General features: G+C 37.7%; 1 protein-coding gene across 4 annotated transcripts in view; it reads left to right on the top strand.

Moving 5' to 3' along the window:
* Positions 1-17,937, top strand: part of OPHN1 (oligophrenin 1) — a 599,351-nt gene that overhangs the window by 227,468 nt on the left and 353,946 nt on the right. For all 4 annotated transcript variants that reach the window (XM_079910490.1, XM_079910489.1, XM_079910488.1 and 1 more), the window contains exon 4: positions 9,333-9,394. In XM_079910490.1, coding sequence (XP_079766616.1) covers positions 9,333-9,394 — 62 coding nt within the window. The remainder of the gene's footprint in view (positions 1-9,332; positions 9,395-17,937) is intronic.

Raw genomic sequence — 17,937 nt, 5'->3', positions numbered from 1 at the left:
TCAAACTCTAATAACTACTATTTAGAAGTCCCTAACATTTTACCAAAAATAGGAAATATATTCTCAAATGGTATATGAAAGAGAAGATACTGAAAGCCTAGAAAAACAAATGCATTCATATTAATATTTTAAATCAAAAATAATTTTTTCTTCCTAAGAGACCTTGACAACAAATCCAGCATTCCTATTACCAAGGAAGCTAAGTTCACGATCAATGCAGGTCATCCGACAATAGCATTTCTTAATTCTGAGGATTAAGTTGCTGCACACACTTAGGAAAGTCACTGTTGCAAACACGGCAAATTAAAAGCTCAAACTCAGCATAAAGAAGAAAAATACCCTAATCAGAAAGAATAAATAGGAAAAGATGAAAATATTCACTGATCTCCTGTCTCCAAATAATTTATGCTACAAAAGGAGTCAGAGATATATTTTTGTTATTCTGGCACTTTTCCGGGGAAGATCAGTTTGCCTCTAAAGGAAATGTCACAAATGCATATAATATTGGAACATTTAAATGAAAAGTTTGACTTCTTGAAATGTAATTGTGTCAAGCCCTTTGACTCAGGGTTTAATCCTCACAATAAATTTGTTAGGAACATGTAATTATCCCTAATTTGAATCGGAGAAAACTAAGGCTCAGAAGAGGCTAAGCAACATGTTTAAGGTCATACAGAAAATAAATGTCAGAACTAGTTTTCAAATTCAGATCCATCTTGCTGGCAGAGCTAAGGTCTTGCCACTCACACTGCCCACACCTCCAGGTAGAGGTAAACAAAGAATAAGTTACTAAATAGCATCTGAATAGATGATCAAACAGAGATGGCAAGAGCTGCTACTACTGGAATATAGGCTTTAAAAATGAATCAGCCTTCATTATTCATGAGGAAAAAACCCTCAAAATTCAACAATACTAAGGATGGATCTCAGTGAGCTTTGGCTAAATGATTACATTATTTTATAAATTGAGATATTATTCACACATAAAATGCACGATTTAAAAGTGTGCAACTCAGTGGCTTTTTTTTTTTATACACAGAAAACTTCCCATTATTCCCTGTTCAGTGGGAGTTCAACTTGGAGGTCCATTAGCCTCTGAGAACCCATGAGCCTATGACTACTCCATATATACATACACGAATAAACCCTTAGTCTCCTCCATTCACCCTCTGATCTTGGCGTCTTCTCTTTGATTTTTGTTTCGTTTTTACATCTTTATTGGAGTATAATTGCTTTACAATGGTCTGTTAGTTTCTGCTTTATAACAAAGTGAATCAGTTATACATATACATATGTTCCCATATCTCTTCCCTCTTGCGTCTCCATCCCTCCCACACTCCCTATCCCACCCATCTAGGTGGTCACAAAGCACCGAGCTGATCTCCCTGTGCTATGCGGCTACTTCCCACTAGCTATCTATTTTACGTTTGGTAGTGTATATATGTCCATGCCACTCTCTCGCTTTGTCACAGCTTACCCTTGCTGCTCCCCATATCCTTAAGTCCGTTCTCTAGTAGGTCTATGTCTTTATTCCTGTTTTACCATTAGGTTCTTCATGACTCTTTTTCCCTTAAAATCCATACATATGTGTTAGCATACGGTATTTGATTTTCTCTTTCTGACTTACTTCACTCTGTATGACAGACTGTAGGTCCATCAAACTCATTACAAATAGCTCAATTTCATTTCTCTTTATGGCTGAGTAATGTTCCCTTGTATATATGTGCCACATCTTCTTTATCCATTCATCCGATAATGGACACATAGGTTGTTTCCATCTCTGGGCTATTGTAAACAGAGCTGCAATGAACATTTTGATACATGACTCTTCATGAATTACGGTTTTCTGAGGGTATATGCCCAGTAGTGGGATTGCTGGGTCATATGGTAGTTCAATTTGTAGTTTTTCAAGGAGTCTCCATACTGTTCTCCATAGTGGCTGTACCAGTTCACATTCCCACCAGCAGTACAAGAGTGTACCCTTTTCTCCACACCCTCTCCAGCATTTATTGTTTCTAGATTTTTTGATGATGGCCATTCTGACTGGTGTGAGATGATATCTCATTGTAGTTTTGATTTGCATTTCTCTGATAATTAATGATGTTGAGCATTCTTTCATGTGTTTGTTGTCAGTCTGTATATCTTCTTTGGAGAAATGTCCATTTAGGTCTTCTTCCCATTTTTGGATTGGGTTGATTGTTTTTTTCTTATTGAGTTGCATGAGTTGCTAATAAATTTTGGGGATTAGTCCTTTCACAGCTGCTTCATTTTCAAATATTTTCTCCCATTCTGAGGGTTTCCTTTTGGTCTTGTTTATGGTTTCCTTTGCTGTGCAAAAGCTTTGAAGTTTCATTAGGTCCCATTTGTTTATTTTTGTTTTTATTTCCATTTCTCTAGGAGGTGGGTCAAAAAGGATCTTGATGTGATTTATGTCATAGAGTGTTCTGCCTATGTTTTCCTCTAAGAGTTTGATAGTCTCTGGGCTTACATTGAGGTCTTTAATCAATTTTGAGCTTATTTTTGCATATGGTGTAAGGGAGTGATCTAATTGCATACTTTTACATGTACCTGTCCAGTTTTCCCAGCACCAATTATTGAAGAGGCTGTCCTTTCTCCACTATACATTCCTGCCTCCTTTATCAAAGATAAGGTGACCATATGTGCGTGGGTTTATCTCTGGGCTTTCTATCCCGTTCCATTGAGCTACCTTTCTGTTTCTGTGCCAGTACCATACTGTCTTGATTACTGTAGCTTTCTAATATAGTCTGAAGTCAGGGAGCCTGATTCCTCCAACTCCATTTTTCGTTTTCAAGATTTCTTTGGCTATTCAGGGTCTTTTGTGTTTCCATACAAATCGTGAAATTCTTTGTTCTAGTTCTGTGAAAAATGCCAGTGGTAGTTTGATAGGGATTGCATTGAATCTGTAGAAGATTGCTTTGGATAGTAGAGTCATTTACACAATGTTGATTCTTCCAATCCAAGAATAAGGTATATCTCTCCATCTATTTGTGTCATCTTTAATTTCTTTCATCAGTGTCTTATAATTTTCTGCATACAGGTCTTTTGTCTCCTTAGGTAGGTTTATTCCTAGATATTTTATTCTTTTTGTTACATTGGTAAAGGGGAGTGTTTTCTTGCTTTCACTTTCAGATTTCTCATCATTAGTGTATAGGAATGCCAGATATTTCTGTGCATTAATTCTGTATCCTGCTACTTTACCAAATTCATTGATTAACTCTAGTAGTTTTCTGGTAGCACCTTTAGGATTCTCTATGTATAGTATCATGTCATCTGCAAACAGTGACAGATTTACTTCTTCTTTTCCGATTTGGATTCTTTTATTTTCCTTTTCTTCTCTGATTACTGTGGCTAAAACTTCCAAAACTATGTTGAATAAGAGTGGTGAGAGTGGGCAACGTTGTCTTGTTCCTGATCTTAGTGGAAATGCTTTCAGTTTTTCACCACTGAGGACGATGTTGGCTGTGGGTTTGTTATATATGACCTTTATTATGTTGAGGAAAGTTCCCTCTATGCCTGCTTTCTGCAGGGTTTTTATCATAAATGGGTGTTGAATTTTGTCGAAAGCTTTTGCTGCATCTACTGAGATGATCATATGGTTTTTCTCCTTCAATTTGTTAATATGGTGTATCACGTTGATTGATTTATGTATATTGAAGACTCTTTGCATTCCCGGAATAAACCCCACTTGATCATGGTGTATGATCCTTTTAATGTGCTGTTGGATTCTGTTTGCTAGTATTTTGTTGAGGATTTTTTCATCTACGTTCATCAGTGATATTGGCCTGTAGTTTTCTTTCTTTGTGACATCCTTGTCTGGTTTTGTTATCAGGGTGATGGTGGCCTCGTAGAATGAGTTTGCGAGTGTTCCTCTGCTATATTTTGGAAGAGTTTGAGAAGGATAGGTGTTAGCTCTTCTCTAAATGTTTGATATAATTCGTCTGTGAAGCCATCTGGTCCTGGGCTTTTGTTTGTTGGAAGACTTTTAATCACAGTTTCAGTTTCAGTGCTTGTGATTGGTCTGTTCATATGTTCTCTTTCTTCCTGATTCAGTCTTGGCAGGTTGTGTATTTCTAAGAATTTGTCAATTTCTTCCAGGTTGCCCATTTTATTGGCATAGAGTTGCTTGTAGTAATCTCTCATGATCTTTTGTATTTCTGCAGTGTCAGTTGTTACTTCATTTTCATTTCTAATTCTGTTGAGTTGTGTCTTCTCCCTTTTTTTCTTGATGAGTCTGGCTAATGGTTTATCAGTTTTATTTATCTTCTCAAAGAACCAGATTTTAATTTTATTGATCTTTGCTATCATTTCCTTCATTTCTTTTTCATTTATTTCTGATATGATTTCTTTCCCTCTGCTACTTTTTGGGTTTTTTTGTTCTTCTTTCTCTAATTGCGTTAGGTGCAAGTTTAGGTAGTTTATTCGAGATGTTTCCTGTTTATTTAGTTCGAATTGTACTGTTATAAACTTCCCTCTTAGAACTGCTTTTGCTGCATCCCATAGGTTTTGGGTCGTCGTGTCTCCATTGTCATTTGTTTCTAGGTATTTTGTGATTTCCTCTTTGAGTTCTTCAGTGATATCTTCGTTATTAAGTAGTGTATTGTTTAGCCTCCATGTGTTTGTATTTTTTACAGATCTTTTCCTGTAATTGATACCTAGTCTCATAGCATTGTGGTCAGAAAAGATACTTGATAAAATTTCAATTTTCTTAAATTTTCCAAGCCTTGATTTGTGACCCAAGATATGATCTATCCTAGAGAATGTTCCATGAGCACTTGAGAAAAATGTGTATTCTGTTGTTTTTGGATGGAATGTCCTATAAATATCAATTAAGTCCACCGTGTTTAATGTATCATTTAAAGCTTGGGTTTCCTTATTTATTTTCATTTCGGATGATCTGTCCATTGGTGAAAGTGGGGTGTAAAAGTCCCATACTATGTGTGTGTTACTGTCCATTTTCTCTTTTATGGCTTATAGTATTTGCCTTATGTACTGAGGTGCTCCTATGTTGGGTGCATAAATATTTACAATTGTTATATCTTCTTCTTGGATCGATCCCTTGATCATTATGTAGTGTCCTTCTTTGTCTATTTTAATAGTCTTTATTTTAAAGTCTATTTTGTCTGGTATGAGAATTGCTACTCCAGCTCTCTTTTGGTTTCCATTTGAGTGGAATATCTTTTTCCATCCCCTTACTTTCAGTCTGTATGTGTCTCTAGGTCTGAAGTGGATCTGTTGTAGACAGCATATACATGGACTTGTTTTTGTATCCATTCAGGCATTCTGTGTCTTTTGGTGGGAGCATTTAGTTCGTTTACATTTAAGGTAATTATCGATATGTATGTCTGTATTCCCGTTTTCTTAATTGCTTTGGGTTCGTTATTTTAGATCTTTTCCTTCTCTTGTGTTTCTTGCCTAGAAAAGTTCCTTTAGCATTTGTTGTAAAGCTGGTTTGGTGGTGCCGAACTCTCGCAGCTTTTGCTTGTCTGTGGAGATTTTAATGTCTCTATCAAATCTGAATGAGATCCTTGCTGGGTAGAATACTCTTGGTTGCAGGTTTTTCTCCTTCATCACTTTAAATATGTACTGCTAGTCCCTTCTGGCTTGCAGAGTATCTGCTTAAAGATCAGCTGTTACCCTTATGGGGATTCCCTTGTGTGTTATTTGTTGTTTTTCCCTTGTTGCTTTTAATATGTTTTCTTTGTATTTAATTTTTGACAGTTTATTTAGTATGTGTCTTGGCATATTTCTGCTGTGATTTATCCTGTATGGGACTCTCTGTGCTTCTTGGACTTGATTAACTATTTCCTTTCCCATATTAGGGAAGTTTTCAACTATAATCTCTCAGATATTTTCTCAGTCACTTTCTTTTTCTCTCCTTCTTCTGGAACCCCTATAATTCGAATGTTGGTGCCTTTAATGTTGTCCCAGAAGTCTCTGAGACTGTCCTCAGTTCTTTTCATTCTTTTATCTTTATTCTGCTCTACAGTAGTTATTTCCACTATTTTATCTTCCAGGCACTTATCCATTCTTCTGCCTCAGTTATTCTGCTATTGATCCCATCTAGAGTATTTTTAATTTCATTTATTGTGTTGTTCATCATTGCTTGTTTCATCTTTAGTTCTTCTAGGTCCTTGTTAAATGTTTCTTGCATTTTGTCTATTCTATTTCCAAGATTTTGCATCATCTTTGCTATCATTATTCTGAATTCTTTTTCAGGTAGACTGCCTATTTCCTCTTCATTTGTTACGTCTGGTGTGTTTTTATCTTGCTCCTTCATCTGCTGTATGTTTTTCTGTTTTTTCATTTTGCTTATCTTACTGTGTTTGGGGTCTCCTTTTTACAAGCTGCAGGTTCATTATTCCCATTGTTTCTGGTGTCTGTCCTCAGTGGATAAAGTTGGTTCAGTGGGTTGTTTAGGCTTCTTGGTGGAGGGGAGTAGTGCCTGTGTTCTGGTGGATGCGGGTGGATCTTGTCTTTCTGGTGGGCAGGTACACATGTTGTGTTTTGGGGTGTCTGTGGACTTATTATGTTTATAGGCTGCCTCTCTGTTAATGGGTGGTTTGTGTTCCTGTGTTGCTAGTTGTTTGGCATAGGGTGTCCAGCACTGTAGCTTGCTGGTCGTTGAGTGAAGCTGTGTGCTGGTGTTGAGATGGAGATCTCTGGGAGATTTTTGCCGTTTGATATTATGTGGAGCTGGGAGGTCTCTTGTGGACCAGTGTCCTGAAGTTGGCTCTCCCACCTCAGAGACACAGCACTGACTCCTGGCTGCAGCACCAAGAGCCTTTCATCCATATGGCTCAGAATGAAAGGGAGAAAAATTAGAAAGAAAGAAAGAAAGAAAGAAAGAGAGAAAGAGAGAAAGATAGAGAGAGAGAGAGTGAGAGAAAGAAAGAAAGAAAGAAGGGAGGAAGGGAGTGGGGGAGGGAGGGAGTGGGGGAGGGAGGGAGGAAGGAAGCAAGGAAGAAAGGAAAGAAAGAAAGAAGATAAAGTAAGATAAAATAAAATAAAGTTATTAAAATAAAAAGTAATTATTAAGAAAACTAATTGTTTTAAAAGAAAGAAAAACAAATAAACAAAATAACTCAAGAAACTGAAAACAAACAAACAAACAAAAAACGGACTGATAGAACCCTAGGACAAATGGTCGAAGCAAAACTATACTGAAAAAATCTCACACAGAAGCATACACGTAGACATTCACAAAAATAGGAAAAGGGGAAAAAGTAATAAATCTTGATCTCAATGTCCACCTCCTCAATTTGGGATGATTCGTTGTCTATTCATATATTCCACAGATGCAGGGTACATCAAGTTGATTGTGGAGCTTTAATCCACTGCTTCTGAGGCTGCTGGCAGAGATTTCCCTTTCTCTTCTTTGTTCTCACAGCTCCCGGGGCTCAGCTTTGGATTTGGCCCCGCCTCTGCGTGTAGATTGTCGGAGGGCGTCTGTTCTTCTCTCAGAGAGGACGGGGTTAAAGGAGCCGCTGCTTCGGGGACTCTGGCTCAGCCAGGCCACGGAGAGGGAGGGGTACGGCGTGCGGGGCGAGCCTGCGGCGGCAGAGGCTAGCGTGACGTTTCAGCAGCCTGAGGGGCACCATGCGTTCTCCCGGGGAAGTTGTCCCTGGATCACGGGACCCTGGCAGTGGCGGGCTGCACAGGCTCCCACGAAGGTGTGTGTGTATTGTGACCTGTGCTTGCACACAGGCTTCTTGTTGGCGGCAGCAGCAGGCTTAGCGTCTCATGCCCATCTCTGGGGTCCGTGCTTTTAGCCGCGGCTCACGCCTGTCTCTGGAGCTCCTTTAAGCAGTGCTCTTAATCCCTCTCCTTGCGCACCAGGAAACAAAGAGGGAAGAAGAAGTCTCTTGCCTCTTTGGCCGGTCCAGACTTTTCCCTGGACTCCCTCCCGGCTATCCGTGGTGCACTAACCCCTTGCAGGCTGTGTTCACGCCGCCAACCCCAGTCCTCTCCCTGCGCTTGACTGAAGCTTGAGCCTCAACTCTCAGTCCTGCCTGCCCCGGCGGTTGAGTAGACCTGCCTCTCGGGCTGGTGAGTGCCGGTCGGCACCGATCCTCTGTGCGGGAATCTCTCCGCTTTGTCCTCCGCACCCCTGTTGCTGTGGTCTCCACCGCGGCTCCGAAGCTTTCCCCCTCCGCCACCCGCCGTCTCCGCCCATGAAGGGGCTTCCTAGTTAGTGTGGAAACCTTTCCTCCTTCACAGCTCCCTCCCACTGGTGCAGCTCCCGTCCCTATCCTTTTGTCTCTGTTTATTCTTTTTTCTTTTGCCCTACCCAGGTACGTGGGTACTTTCTTGCCTTTATGGAGGTCTGAGGTCTTCTACCAGCATTCAGTAGGTGTTCTGTAGGAGTTGTTCCACGTGTAGATGTATTTCTGGTGTATCTGTGGGGAGGAAGGCGATCTCCGTGTCTTACTCTTCCTCCATCTTCCCCTCCAGCCTCAACTCAGTGGCTTTTAGTATATTCACAGAGTTGTGCAAGCATCACTGCAATACAATTCCAGATCATTTTCACACCCTCAAAAGAAACCACAAATCCATTAGCATCAGTCCCTATTCCCACCTTCCCCCTACATTCAGTGAACCAGTGATTTACTTCTTGTCTCTCTGGATTTGCCTAGTCTAGACATTTCATTTAAACAAAATCATACAATATGTGGCTTTTTGTGACTGCCTTCTTTCACTGAGCATAATGTTTTTGAAGTTATTCTATGTTGTATTGAGTATCCATCCTTTGTTTCTTTTCGTTGCCACACATTGTTCCATTGAATAGCTGTATCAGAACTGTTTAACCATTCAGCAATTGAAGAACACTTCCATTCTTTCCATTTACTGGCTATTACGAATAATGCAGTCAACAACATTTGTATATAATTGTTTGTCTGTATATGTTTTCAGTTCTTTTAGCAATATACCTAGGCATGGAATTGCTGAATCATGTGGTAACTCTATGTTTAACATTTTTTTAATCTTACGCTCATTTTTTTTTTTTTACCGTTTGCCAAAATCCCCTTAAACTTATACCGTGTTATATGTTGATTATATCTCAGTACAACTGGAGCAAAAAAAATTGGGGTAGGAACATTAGCAAAATAAAAACAAAAACAAAAGAAGAAAAAGGAAATAACTATGCACCAGGTACTGAACTCCTTCTTTTGTTGTCCTTAGATTTGACACCTTCCTCTAGTGGTCATATCATCTTGGGGCACTGGTCTCTACCTCTTTTCCCATAGATTTCTGCCCACTTGCCTCTCAGGTACCATGATTAATTTGGTTTATCTTTTATTCTGTCATTTCAGCTGAATCCTTCAAGGAATTTGCCGAATTGCTCAACGAAGTAGAAAACGAGAGGATGATGATGGTAGGTCAATAACACTGGGCCTAGAACCAAGATCATCTCTGATCTTGGGAAGTTTTCTTGTCCTCATTGGTTGGAGTGACACTATGTTGTTTCAGTTTCTGTCTCATCATTACCTGGGTACTGTAAAGACAGGGAATTGATCTGGTTATTCTATCTCAAGTTCCCATCCTGAGAGTTTAGCATTAGGTAGAGGGAAATTAGTCTATTCATTTCAGTGAGATAAGATCAGAGGACGTTAAATTCGACTGTCGAACATGTTGACAAAAATTGTGGTCTTTAGTGTTCTTAAACAAATTATCTATTTATGTGCTTATGTGCTTTTAGAAGTAATAATGTGGGCTTTATTTATGACATATGATTGTTTTATTTAAATATATGTGAAAACTTTTTTTCATTACATTTAAAGTCTAATTTATTAATATTAATAGACTTTAATATTTAGAGCAGTTTTCATTTTACAGAAAAGTTGAGTGGAAAGTGCAGAGAGATTTCATATACAGTTGCCCTTTGAACGTCACAGATTTGATCTGTGTGTGTCCACTTATATGTGGGTGCTTTTCAATGAATACTACAGTACTACATGATCCGAGTTCAGTTGAATCTATTGTTGTGGAACCTCAGATACTGGAAGACTGACTGTAAAGTTATATGCAGACTTTTGACTGCACAGTGTGTGTGGGGGGTCAGTTCCCTTGACCCTTGCACCGTTCAAGGGTAAACTGTACTCCCTTTCTTTCCCCTCTCCTCCCCATACAGTTTCCTCTATTATCATCTTGCATGTGTGGTACATTTGTTTCAGTTAATGAACCAACATCAATGCAATATTATTAAGTCCATAGTTACATTAGGGTTCACTCTTTATTGAATATTTTATAGGTTTTGACAAATGCTTAATGACATATATTCACCATCAAAGTTTCATCATAAAGAATATTTTCATTGCCCTAAAAATCCCCTGTGATTCCCCCTTCCTTCTCTGATATCCAAATCCCTGGCAAACACTTATCTTTTTACTGTGTTTTGCCTCTTCTAGAATATCATACAGTTGGAGTCATACAGTATATAGCCTTTTCAGATTGGCTCCTTTGACTTAGTAATATGCGTTTAAAGTTCCTCTATGTCTTTTCATGGCTTGAAAGCTCATTTCTTTTTGTCATTGAATAATATATATGCATATATTATAACCTATATTCCATCATATGGATGTACCACGGTTTGTTCATCCCTACACCCATTGAAGGATATCTTGGTTACTCCCAAGTTTTGGCAATTATGAAAAACCTACCATACACATTTGTGTGGATATTTTTGTGTGGATGTAAATTTTCAACTCTTTTGATTAATTTCCAAGGAATCCAATTGCTAGATTGTGTGATATGTCTAGATTTGTAAGAAACTGCCAAACTGTCTTCCAAAGTGACTACCATTTTGCATTCTCACCAGCTTTGAATGAGAGTTATTGTTGCTCCACATGCTCACCAGCATTTGATGTTGGCTGTGTTTTGGATTTTACCCATTTTAATATGTGCATGTAATGGTATATCTTTGCTGTTGTAATTTGTGTTTTCCTGATGACATTTGATTTGGAACATCTTTCCATATGCTTATTTGCCACCTGTAGATCATCTTTGGTGAGGTGTCTGTTCAGGTCTTTTGCCTATTTTTTAATTGGTTTGTTTGTTTTCTTATTGTTCAGTTTTAAGATATCTTTGTATATTTTGGATGCCAGTCCTTTATCAGAAATGTGCATTGCAAAAAAATTTCCAGTCTGTGGCTTATCTTTTCATTTTCTTAACAATGTCTTTTGTGGAGCAGAATTTTTAAATTTTAATGAAGTCCAGCTTATCAGTTCTTTCACAGATCATGCTTTTGGGGTTGTATCTAAAAAATCAGTGGCAAACCAAAGGTCATTTAGATTTTCTCATATGTTATCTTCTAGGAGTTTTATAATTCTATGTTATACCTTTAGGTCTATGACCCCTTTTGAGCTAATTCTTGAGAAAGTGTAAGAATTGTCTCTAGATTCCTTTTTTTTTTTTTCCATGGGGAAGTCTGGTTGTTTCATCACCATTTCTGAAAAGACTGTCCTTTTTCCATTGAATTACCTTTGCTTCTTTGGCAAAGACCAATGGACTATATTTGTGTGGATCTATATCTGGGCTCTCTATTCTGTTCCATTGATCTGTTTGTCTATTTTTTCAGCAATATCACTGGATTTTTTTTTACAAAATTTAAAAAAATATTGAAGTATAGTTGATTTAAATATTGTGTTAGTTTCAGGTATAACAGTAAAGTGATTCATATATATATGTATATATATTCAAATTATTTTCCATTATCAGGTATTACAAGAAGTTGAATATAGCTCCCTGTGCTATACAGTAAATCCTTGTTGCTTATCTATTATATATATAGTAGCTTGTATCTGTTAATCCTATATTCCTAATTTATCCCTCCTCCCCTCCCATTCCCCTTTGGTTACTGTAAGTTTATTTTCTATGTCTGTGAGTCTGTTTCTGTTTTGTATATAGATTCATTTGTCTTATTTTTTAGCTTCCACATGTAAGTGATATCATATGATATTTGTCTTTCTCTGTCTGACTTACTTCACTTAGTATGATAATCTCTAGGTTCATCCCTGTTGCTGCAAATGGCAATATTCCATTCTTTTTTATGGCTGGGTAATATTCCATTATGTGTATGTTTATATATAAATATATATGTGTGTGTATATTGATATGTGTGTGTGTATATATATATATGTGTGTGTGTGTGTGTGTGTATGTATCACATCTTCCTAAGCCAATCATCTGTTGGTGGGCACTTGGGTTGTTTCCATGTCTTGGCTATTGTAAATAGTGCCACTGTGAAACTTGGGGTGCATGTATCTCTTCAACTTAAAGTTTTAATTTTTTTCTGGATATATGCACAGGAGTGTGATTGCTGGATCATATGGTAGCTCTATTTTTAGTTTTTTAAGGAGCTTTCATACTGTTTTCCATGGTCACTGCACCAATTTACATTCCCACCAACAGTGTGTGAGGGTTCCCTTTTCTCCTCATCTTCTCCAGCATTTATTATTTGTAGATTTTTTAATGATGGCCATTCTGACCAGTGTGAGGTGATACCTCATTGTGGTTTTGATTTGCATTTCTCTAATAATTTGTGATGTTGAGCATCTCTTCTTGTGACTGTTGGCCATCTGTATGTCTCTGGAGAAATGTCTATTTAGGTCTTTTGTTCAGTTTTTAATTTTCTTTTGGTATTAAGTTGTATGAGCTGTTTGTATAGTTTGGATGTTAACTCCTTGTCGATCACATTGTTTGCAAATATTCTCTCCTATTCCGTAGGTTGTCTTTTCATTTTGCCAATGGTTTCCTTTGCTGTGCAAAAACTTTTAAGTTTCATTAGATCCCATTTGTTTATTTTTGCTTTTATTTCTTTTGCTTTGGGAGATTGATCTAAGAAAATATCACTATGATTCATGTCCGAGAATGTTTTGCCTATGTTCTCATCTGGAAATTTTATGGTGCCATGTCATATTTAGGTCTTTAAAACACTTTGTGTTTATTTTTGTATATGGTGTGAGGGAGTGTTCTAATTTAATTGATTTACATAGCTGTCCAGCTTTCCCAACACCACTTGTTGAAGAGACTGTATTTTCTCCATTGTATATTCTTGCATACTTTGTCATAGATTAATTGACCATATGTCTGTGGATTTATTTCTGGGCTCTCTGTTCTTTTCCATTGATATATATATCTGCTTTTGTGCCAATACCATGCTGCTTTGATTACTGTAGGTTTGTAATGTTGTCTGAAGTCTGGATGGTTTATACCTCCAGCTTTGTTCTTTTTCCTCAGGATTGCTTTGGCAATTCTAGGTCTTTTGTGGGTCCATATAAATTTTAGGATTATTTGTTCTTGTTCTGTGAAAAATGTTATGGACCAATACCACACTATCTTGATTACTGTAACTTTGTAGTAAGTCTTGAAGTAGGATATGAACTTCAGAACCTGTTTATCAATATCCGCAAAACAAATTGCTGGAATTTTGATTGGAATTGCATTGAATCTATAGATGGGACAAACTGACATCTTAAAAATAGTGTCTTACTATTTGTGAACATGGGTTATCTCTCCCATTTATTTAGACCTTCTTTGATTTCTTTCTTCAGAGTTTTATAGTTTCCTCATAATGATCTTATATGTATTTTGTTAGATTTATTCCTAAGTATTTATATTTTTTTGTGAACTCTATTTTAACAGTTGAATAAATAATCTTTTTGTGTGGTCCCTAGACTTGTACCACCAGTGTCACCTGGGAAATTGTTAAAAATGAAGGTCCTTGGCCACACACCAGAGCTAGCTGAGACTTAAATGTGGAAGTACCTATGTTGGTCAATATTTATTTTTATTAGGAGCATGTGGGTCAAGTGGAAACAGTGTTAAGGACAACAAAGTGGTCTATCTTCCCTTCCTCTCATTGGATGACTTTGTATTGGCAACTCAGTTTTGTTAAACCCATTTATTCCAATAGCAAGAGTTCTTTAATCTGTAATCACTCTTCCTTTTCAACAGGGTGGTACTGGCTTCTCAGAATACTGCTACCATTTAATCTCAGCTCCTAGAGAGTTAGGATTGAAGGCAGGGCCCGTAAATCTGGGAAATTAGATCTTTAGGTGCTAATAGTGGCTGTGCCACTAACTTATTTGTGACTTCACACTAATCACTTTATTTCTTCTAGTCTCTCTTTATATGTAGATGAGAAAAAATTCCCATCTTCTAAGTTCATTGTAAGTACTCCAAATGATAAAATGAATATGGTAGTGTTTTATAATAGCAAAAAGCACTGATTATATAAATGTTTCTAGTTATCTTTTGTTGCCCCCAAGATTTGGCTTGTGGAAATTTGACTTGGGAATTTTCTTCATTTAAGAGATTTGCTTATAATGATAGTTAAGAGAGGCCAATATGGGTAGTTTTCCCAGAGCCTGTTAGATGCCCCACTAGCTAATCCACACTCTACTAAATATTTTCTTCTGTTATAAGAGTTTGTGGACTGCTACCAATGTTGATCTCAAAGACATTCACCCCTATTTCATTCAGATACCACTAGAAATGTCAGCTGTACAACTCTTCAGCCCTAGTTGTTTCTTGATCTCTTTTACTTACCCGATTACAGAGCTCTAAAATATTGAAGAAGGATTCACCTTTTGAGATGTTTTTCTCACCATAATTGCTGGCTGTTTTCCACAGGACTGACTCATTTTCTTCTGTCTTTAATTATGTTCTGCCCTTTTGTTCCCTCAATTCTTCAGTCATGTCTTGAGTATTGGCTCCCTATTTCCTATTTAATTACAGGAATTCTGTGTAGGTTAGGCTCAATTAAGGCCTTTTACAACATGCCAGGGATCGTTCTTGACTGCACCTCTCTCATTTCCTGGAACTGTGGTAGAAGGACTCTTGTACCTCAATATGGTAAATGTTAAACAGCTTTCTATAATTTCTATAAAAAGAGGCCCAAAGAAGCTTTAGTAGAACATGAAGGAAGTTCATAGCCCTAGCATGTGACAACTGCAGATGTCTAGTCATTCTCATAATGAATTTTAAATTGTTGAAGAAACTATGGAGGGAATAAATGAAGAGGAGCATCCCCGCTTTTATTTCTTAAAAAGTACAGTGGGGGAGGTTGTAGTACCTCTGAAAGTGGCCTTTAAAAGTCTGGGTAACAAACTTTCTCTATGATTAATGATAAGAGGCTTGCCTAGATGCCTTTCTAACTCTGAAGGGGACTCTGTTGGCAATGGCAAGGTCTTTCTTTGAGGACTGCCAAGAATGACCTAAAACAGTGTACCCTCAATGCCTTCTTTTGGTAATTGGTTAACCATCAAAGATTCCTGAGCAATATTTCACTAATAGATTGAATGCCATCTCTATTTTAGTAAGTGGCCTATCTAGTTTGGTTTTATTCAATCAGAACCAGATTTTAGATAAACTCACTAATGTGTTTAGAATGTCACTTATGCTGGGGCTTCTACTGTGATATAGTAGGCAGGAGCTTTTGTCCTAGAGAGCTCACAAAATGAATGCAGTGATAAGAAAGGGAATAAAGGCCAAGTTTACTTAAAAGGGCTTTTCTGAGTAATTGTTAGATTTCTAAGGAGTTTAAAGGTAAAGCTGAATGGGAAAGAAAAAAGAGCCAATCCTCAGTGCGACATTTTCCTACATTTCTAGCTCTATGTTCTGGCAGAAATTAGTATAATAACCAATGAATGTTAAAGAGAGGAAAAGGTTCAGAGAATCTATTTGTGTTGTAGGAGACAGGGAGCAGTATTTCCAATGCAATTAAGGAAAACTCTCGACTCCAATTTAAGTGAACCATGTGCTACTTTTCTAGACTGGGACAGAGCCAAACGTAAAAATAGTAGCCTTATGAACTCTGTGAGAAGTTACTGGCACACTTACTTATGCAAGAAAATCCCCCATGGAACATGAAAAACTGGCACCTGTACCATCCTTGGGGTGCCTGCATATGCAAGGGCTCAGCTGAATATCCATACAGAGGCTTGACACATATTACTCTCTTTAGAAGTGACATGTTCACTTCTTATTCAAAGACAAACTTCCTCAAGGTTTCCCAGTTGGCTACTTTTGTGTTATCTTCGTGAAACTGGAAATAGTTTTTCTAATTATCTATTGCTACATAACACCCTATTCCAAAACGTGGTGACTTAAACTATTTAATTTTATCTCATGATTTTGTGGGTCAGGAATTCATGCAGGGGTCAGCTCAGAGATTCTTCTGCTCTATGTGGTGGTATTCACCTTGGAGGTGGGGTGATATGGATGGTCCAAAATAGCTTCACTCACATATCTGGCACCTTAGTGAGATGACTGCAAGGCTGGGCTCAGCGGGTCTTTTGACAAGAATGTCTACATTTGGTCTCTCTAGCTTGGTAGTCCCAGGGTAGTCCAACTTTTTATATTGTGGCTCAGGGCTCATGAGGAGTGTTCCAAGGGAACCAGGTGGAAGTTACTGGCCTTTTATGACCTAGCCTGGGATGTCATGTAGTATCCCTTCTGCTGTACTGTGTTTGTTCAAAGCAGTAACAAACCCACTCATATTCAAGGTAGAGGGGATGGAGACCTTCCTTCTCAATGTGAGGAGTATCATAGAATTTGTGTCCATGTTTTAAAACTTCCACAATAGTAAAGAAGAAAAATTATTCCCTGTATGTAATCTATGACACCAATAACTTAGTTTATTTCCAGGTGGGTACACAAAGTTGATAGCACATAATTCACAATCCATGGAAATGTAGAGTGTATTGGGCAAAGGAGACAGGCTGGTACTTTTAGTAAGAGAATTATTGTTTTCAATCAAGGATAGTCACTGGTGTCTATTTTTGATATCATGGAGCTTTGATTGGGTGAGAGTTTGCCCATTTAGTTGAACGTTGAATCATACCTGGATAGAAAATAAGAGGTCCAAAGTGCCTGTAGGACTTGGATACAATATGTATTAATGCCTCAATTCGTGTTGCTTTTTGTTGGTAGTTTAAAAATTGCTTCTTACTCTGGAGAATACAGAACTGGTCAAAACTGGCTTTCTACTCTCTATTCTATTTTTGTCATAAAGACATATCTTGTCTTACTGACACTTTGTCTCTTCTGATAACGAAGCCAGTCCCTCATTTTCTTGTCTTGTAATGGATCAAAATTAAATTGCAGCTAATTCGTACCTCTGAAGAAACAAACCCCACTTGTTGCATTGGATAGATGAAATCTCCCAAGAGGTTTACATGAAGACAAAGCTTTGTATGTCCCTACCTGCCCACTGTGCAAGGGATTCAATTTGGATATGATGTTTTTATATTTCCAACACCATATTAATGCCAATATTTTTAGTACCTGGACAGGCTGTTCCTGTCAGGTTCTGAACTTACAGTTAGGTTGTTAGAAGGCCTGGTCCAGTATTCTCTGTGATGCTGTAATACACTCCTAGTTCTGAGGGAAATGTTCTGGTTTTATGACACACCAGGGCAGGGCTGGAAACAATTTATACTGGGATTTTTCCTGATGCTATTCCTGCTAACTCATTTGCCTCCCATGAAATGATTTGCACTTGGTGCAATTGGCCTTTTCATGTATTTTCCCTTCCCTTTCTCTTCTCTTTTCCACATATACTTCAGGCTTCCTGTGTCTGTTTCTGGGCATGACCCTGGATATTTATCGATTAAAAACTCAGATCAGACTACCAGTAAAGTTACAGAGAAATGCCCCTAATGTTCCTTCTTTCATTTCCTCTCACAGCATTTGATTTTTTTTAAGGAGGAAAAGTTTACTTTTTCAAATTAAAACTTGATTCCACACCTCTCCAACTTTGGTATTAATGTTATCTCTGATTTTCACAGATTTTGATTTCCATGTACAGTTATGTTAATTCCCAGACACATCATAAATATTGAAAGATTTGAAAGCATCAACTTAATCCCAATTTGCCATTATATTTTTAATGCAAGAATGAAGTTTTGGTGAGTA

Source organism: Stenella coeruleoalba (assembly GCF_951394435.1).
Source record: "Stenella coeruleoalba genome assembly, chromosome: X".
In the NCBI taxonomy this organism is placed as follows: Eukaryota; Metazoa; Chordata; class Mammalia; order Artiodactyla; family Delphinidae; genus Stenella; species Stenella coeruleoalba.
Note: the sequence above shows the minus strand (reverse complement) of the source record. Positions and strands in the feature narration are given on the sequence as shown.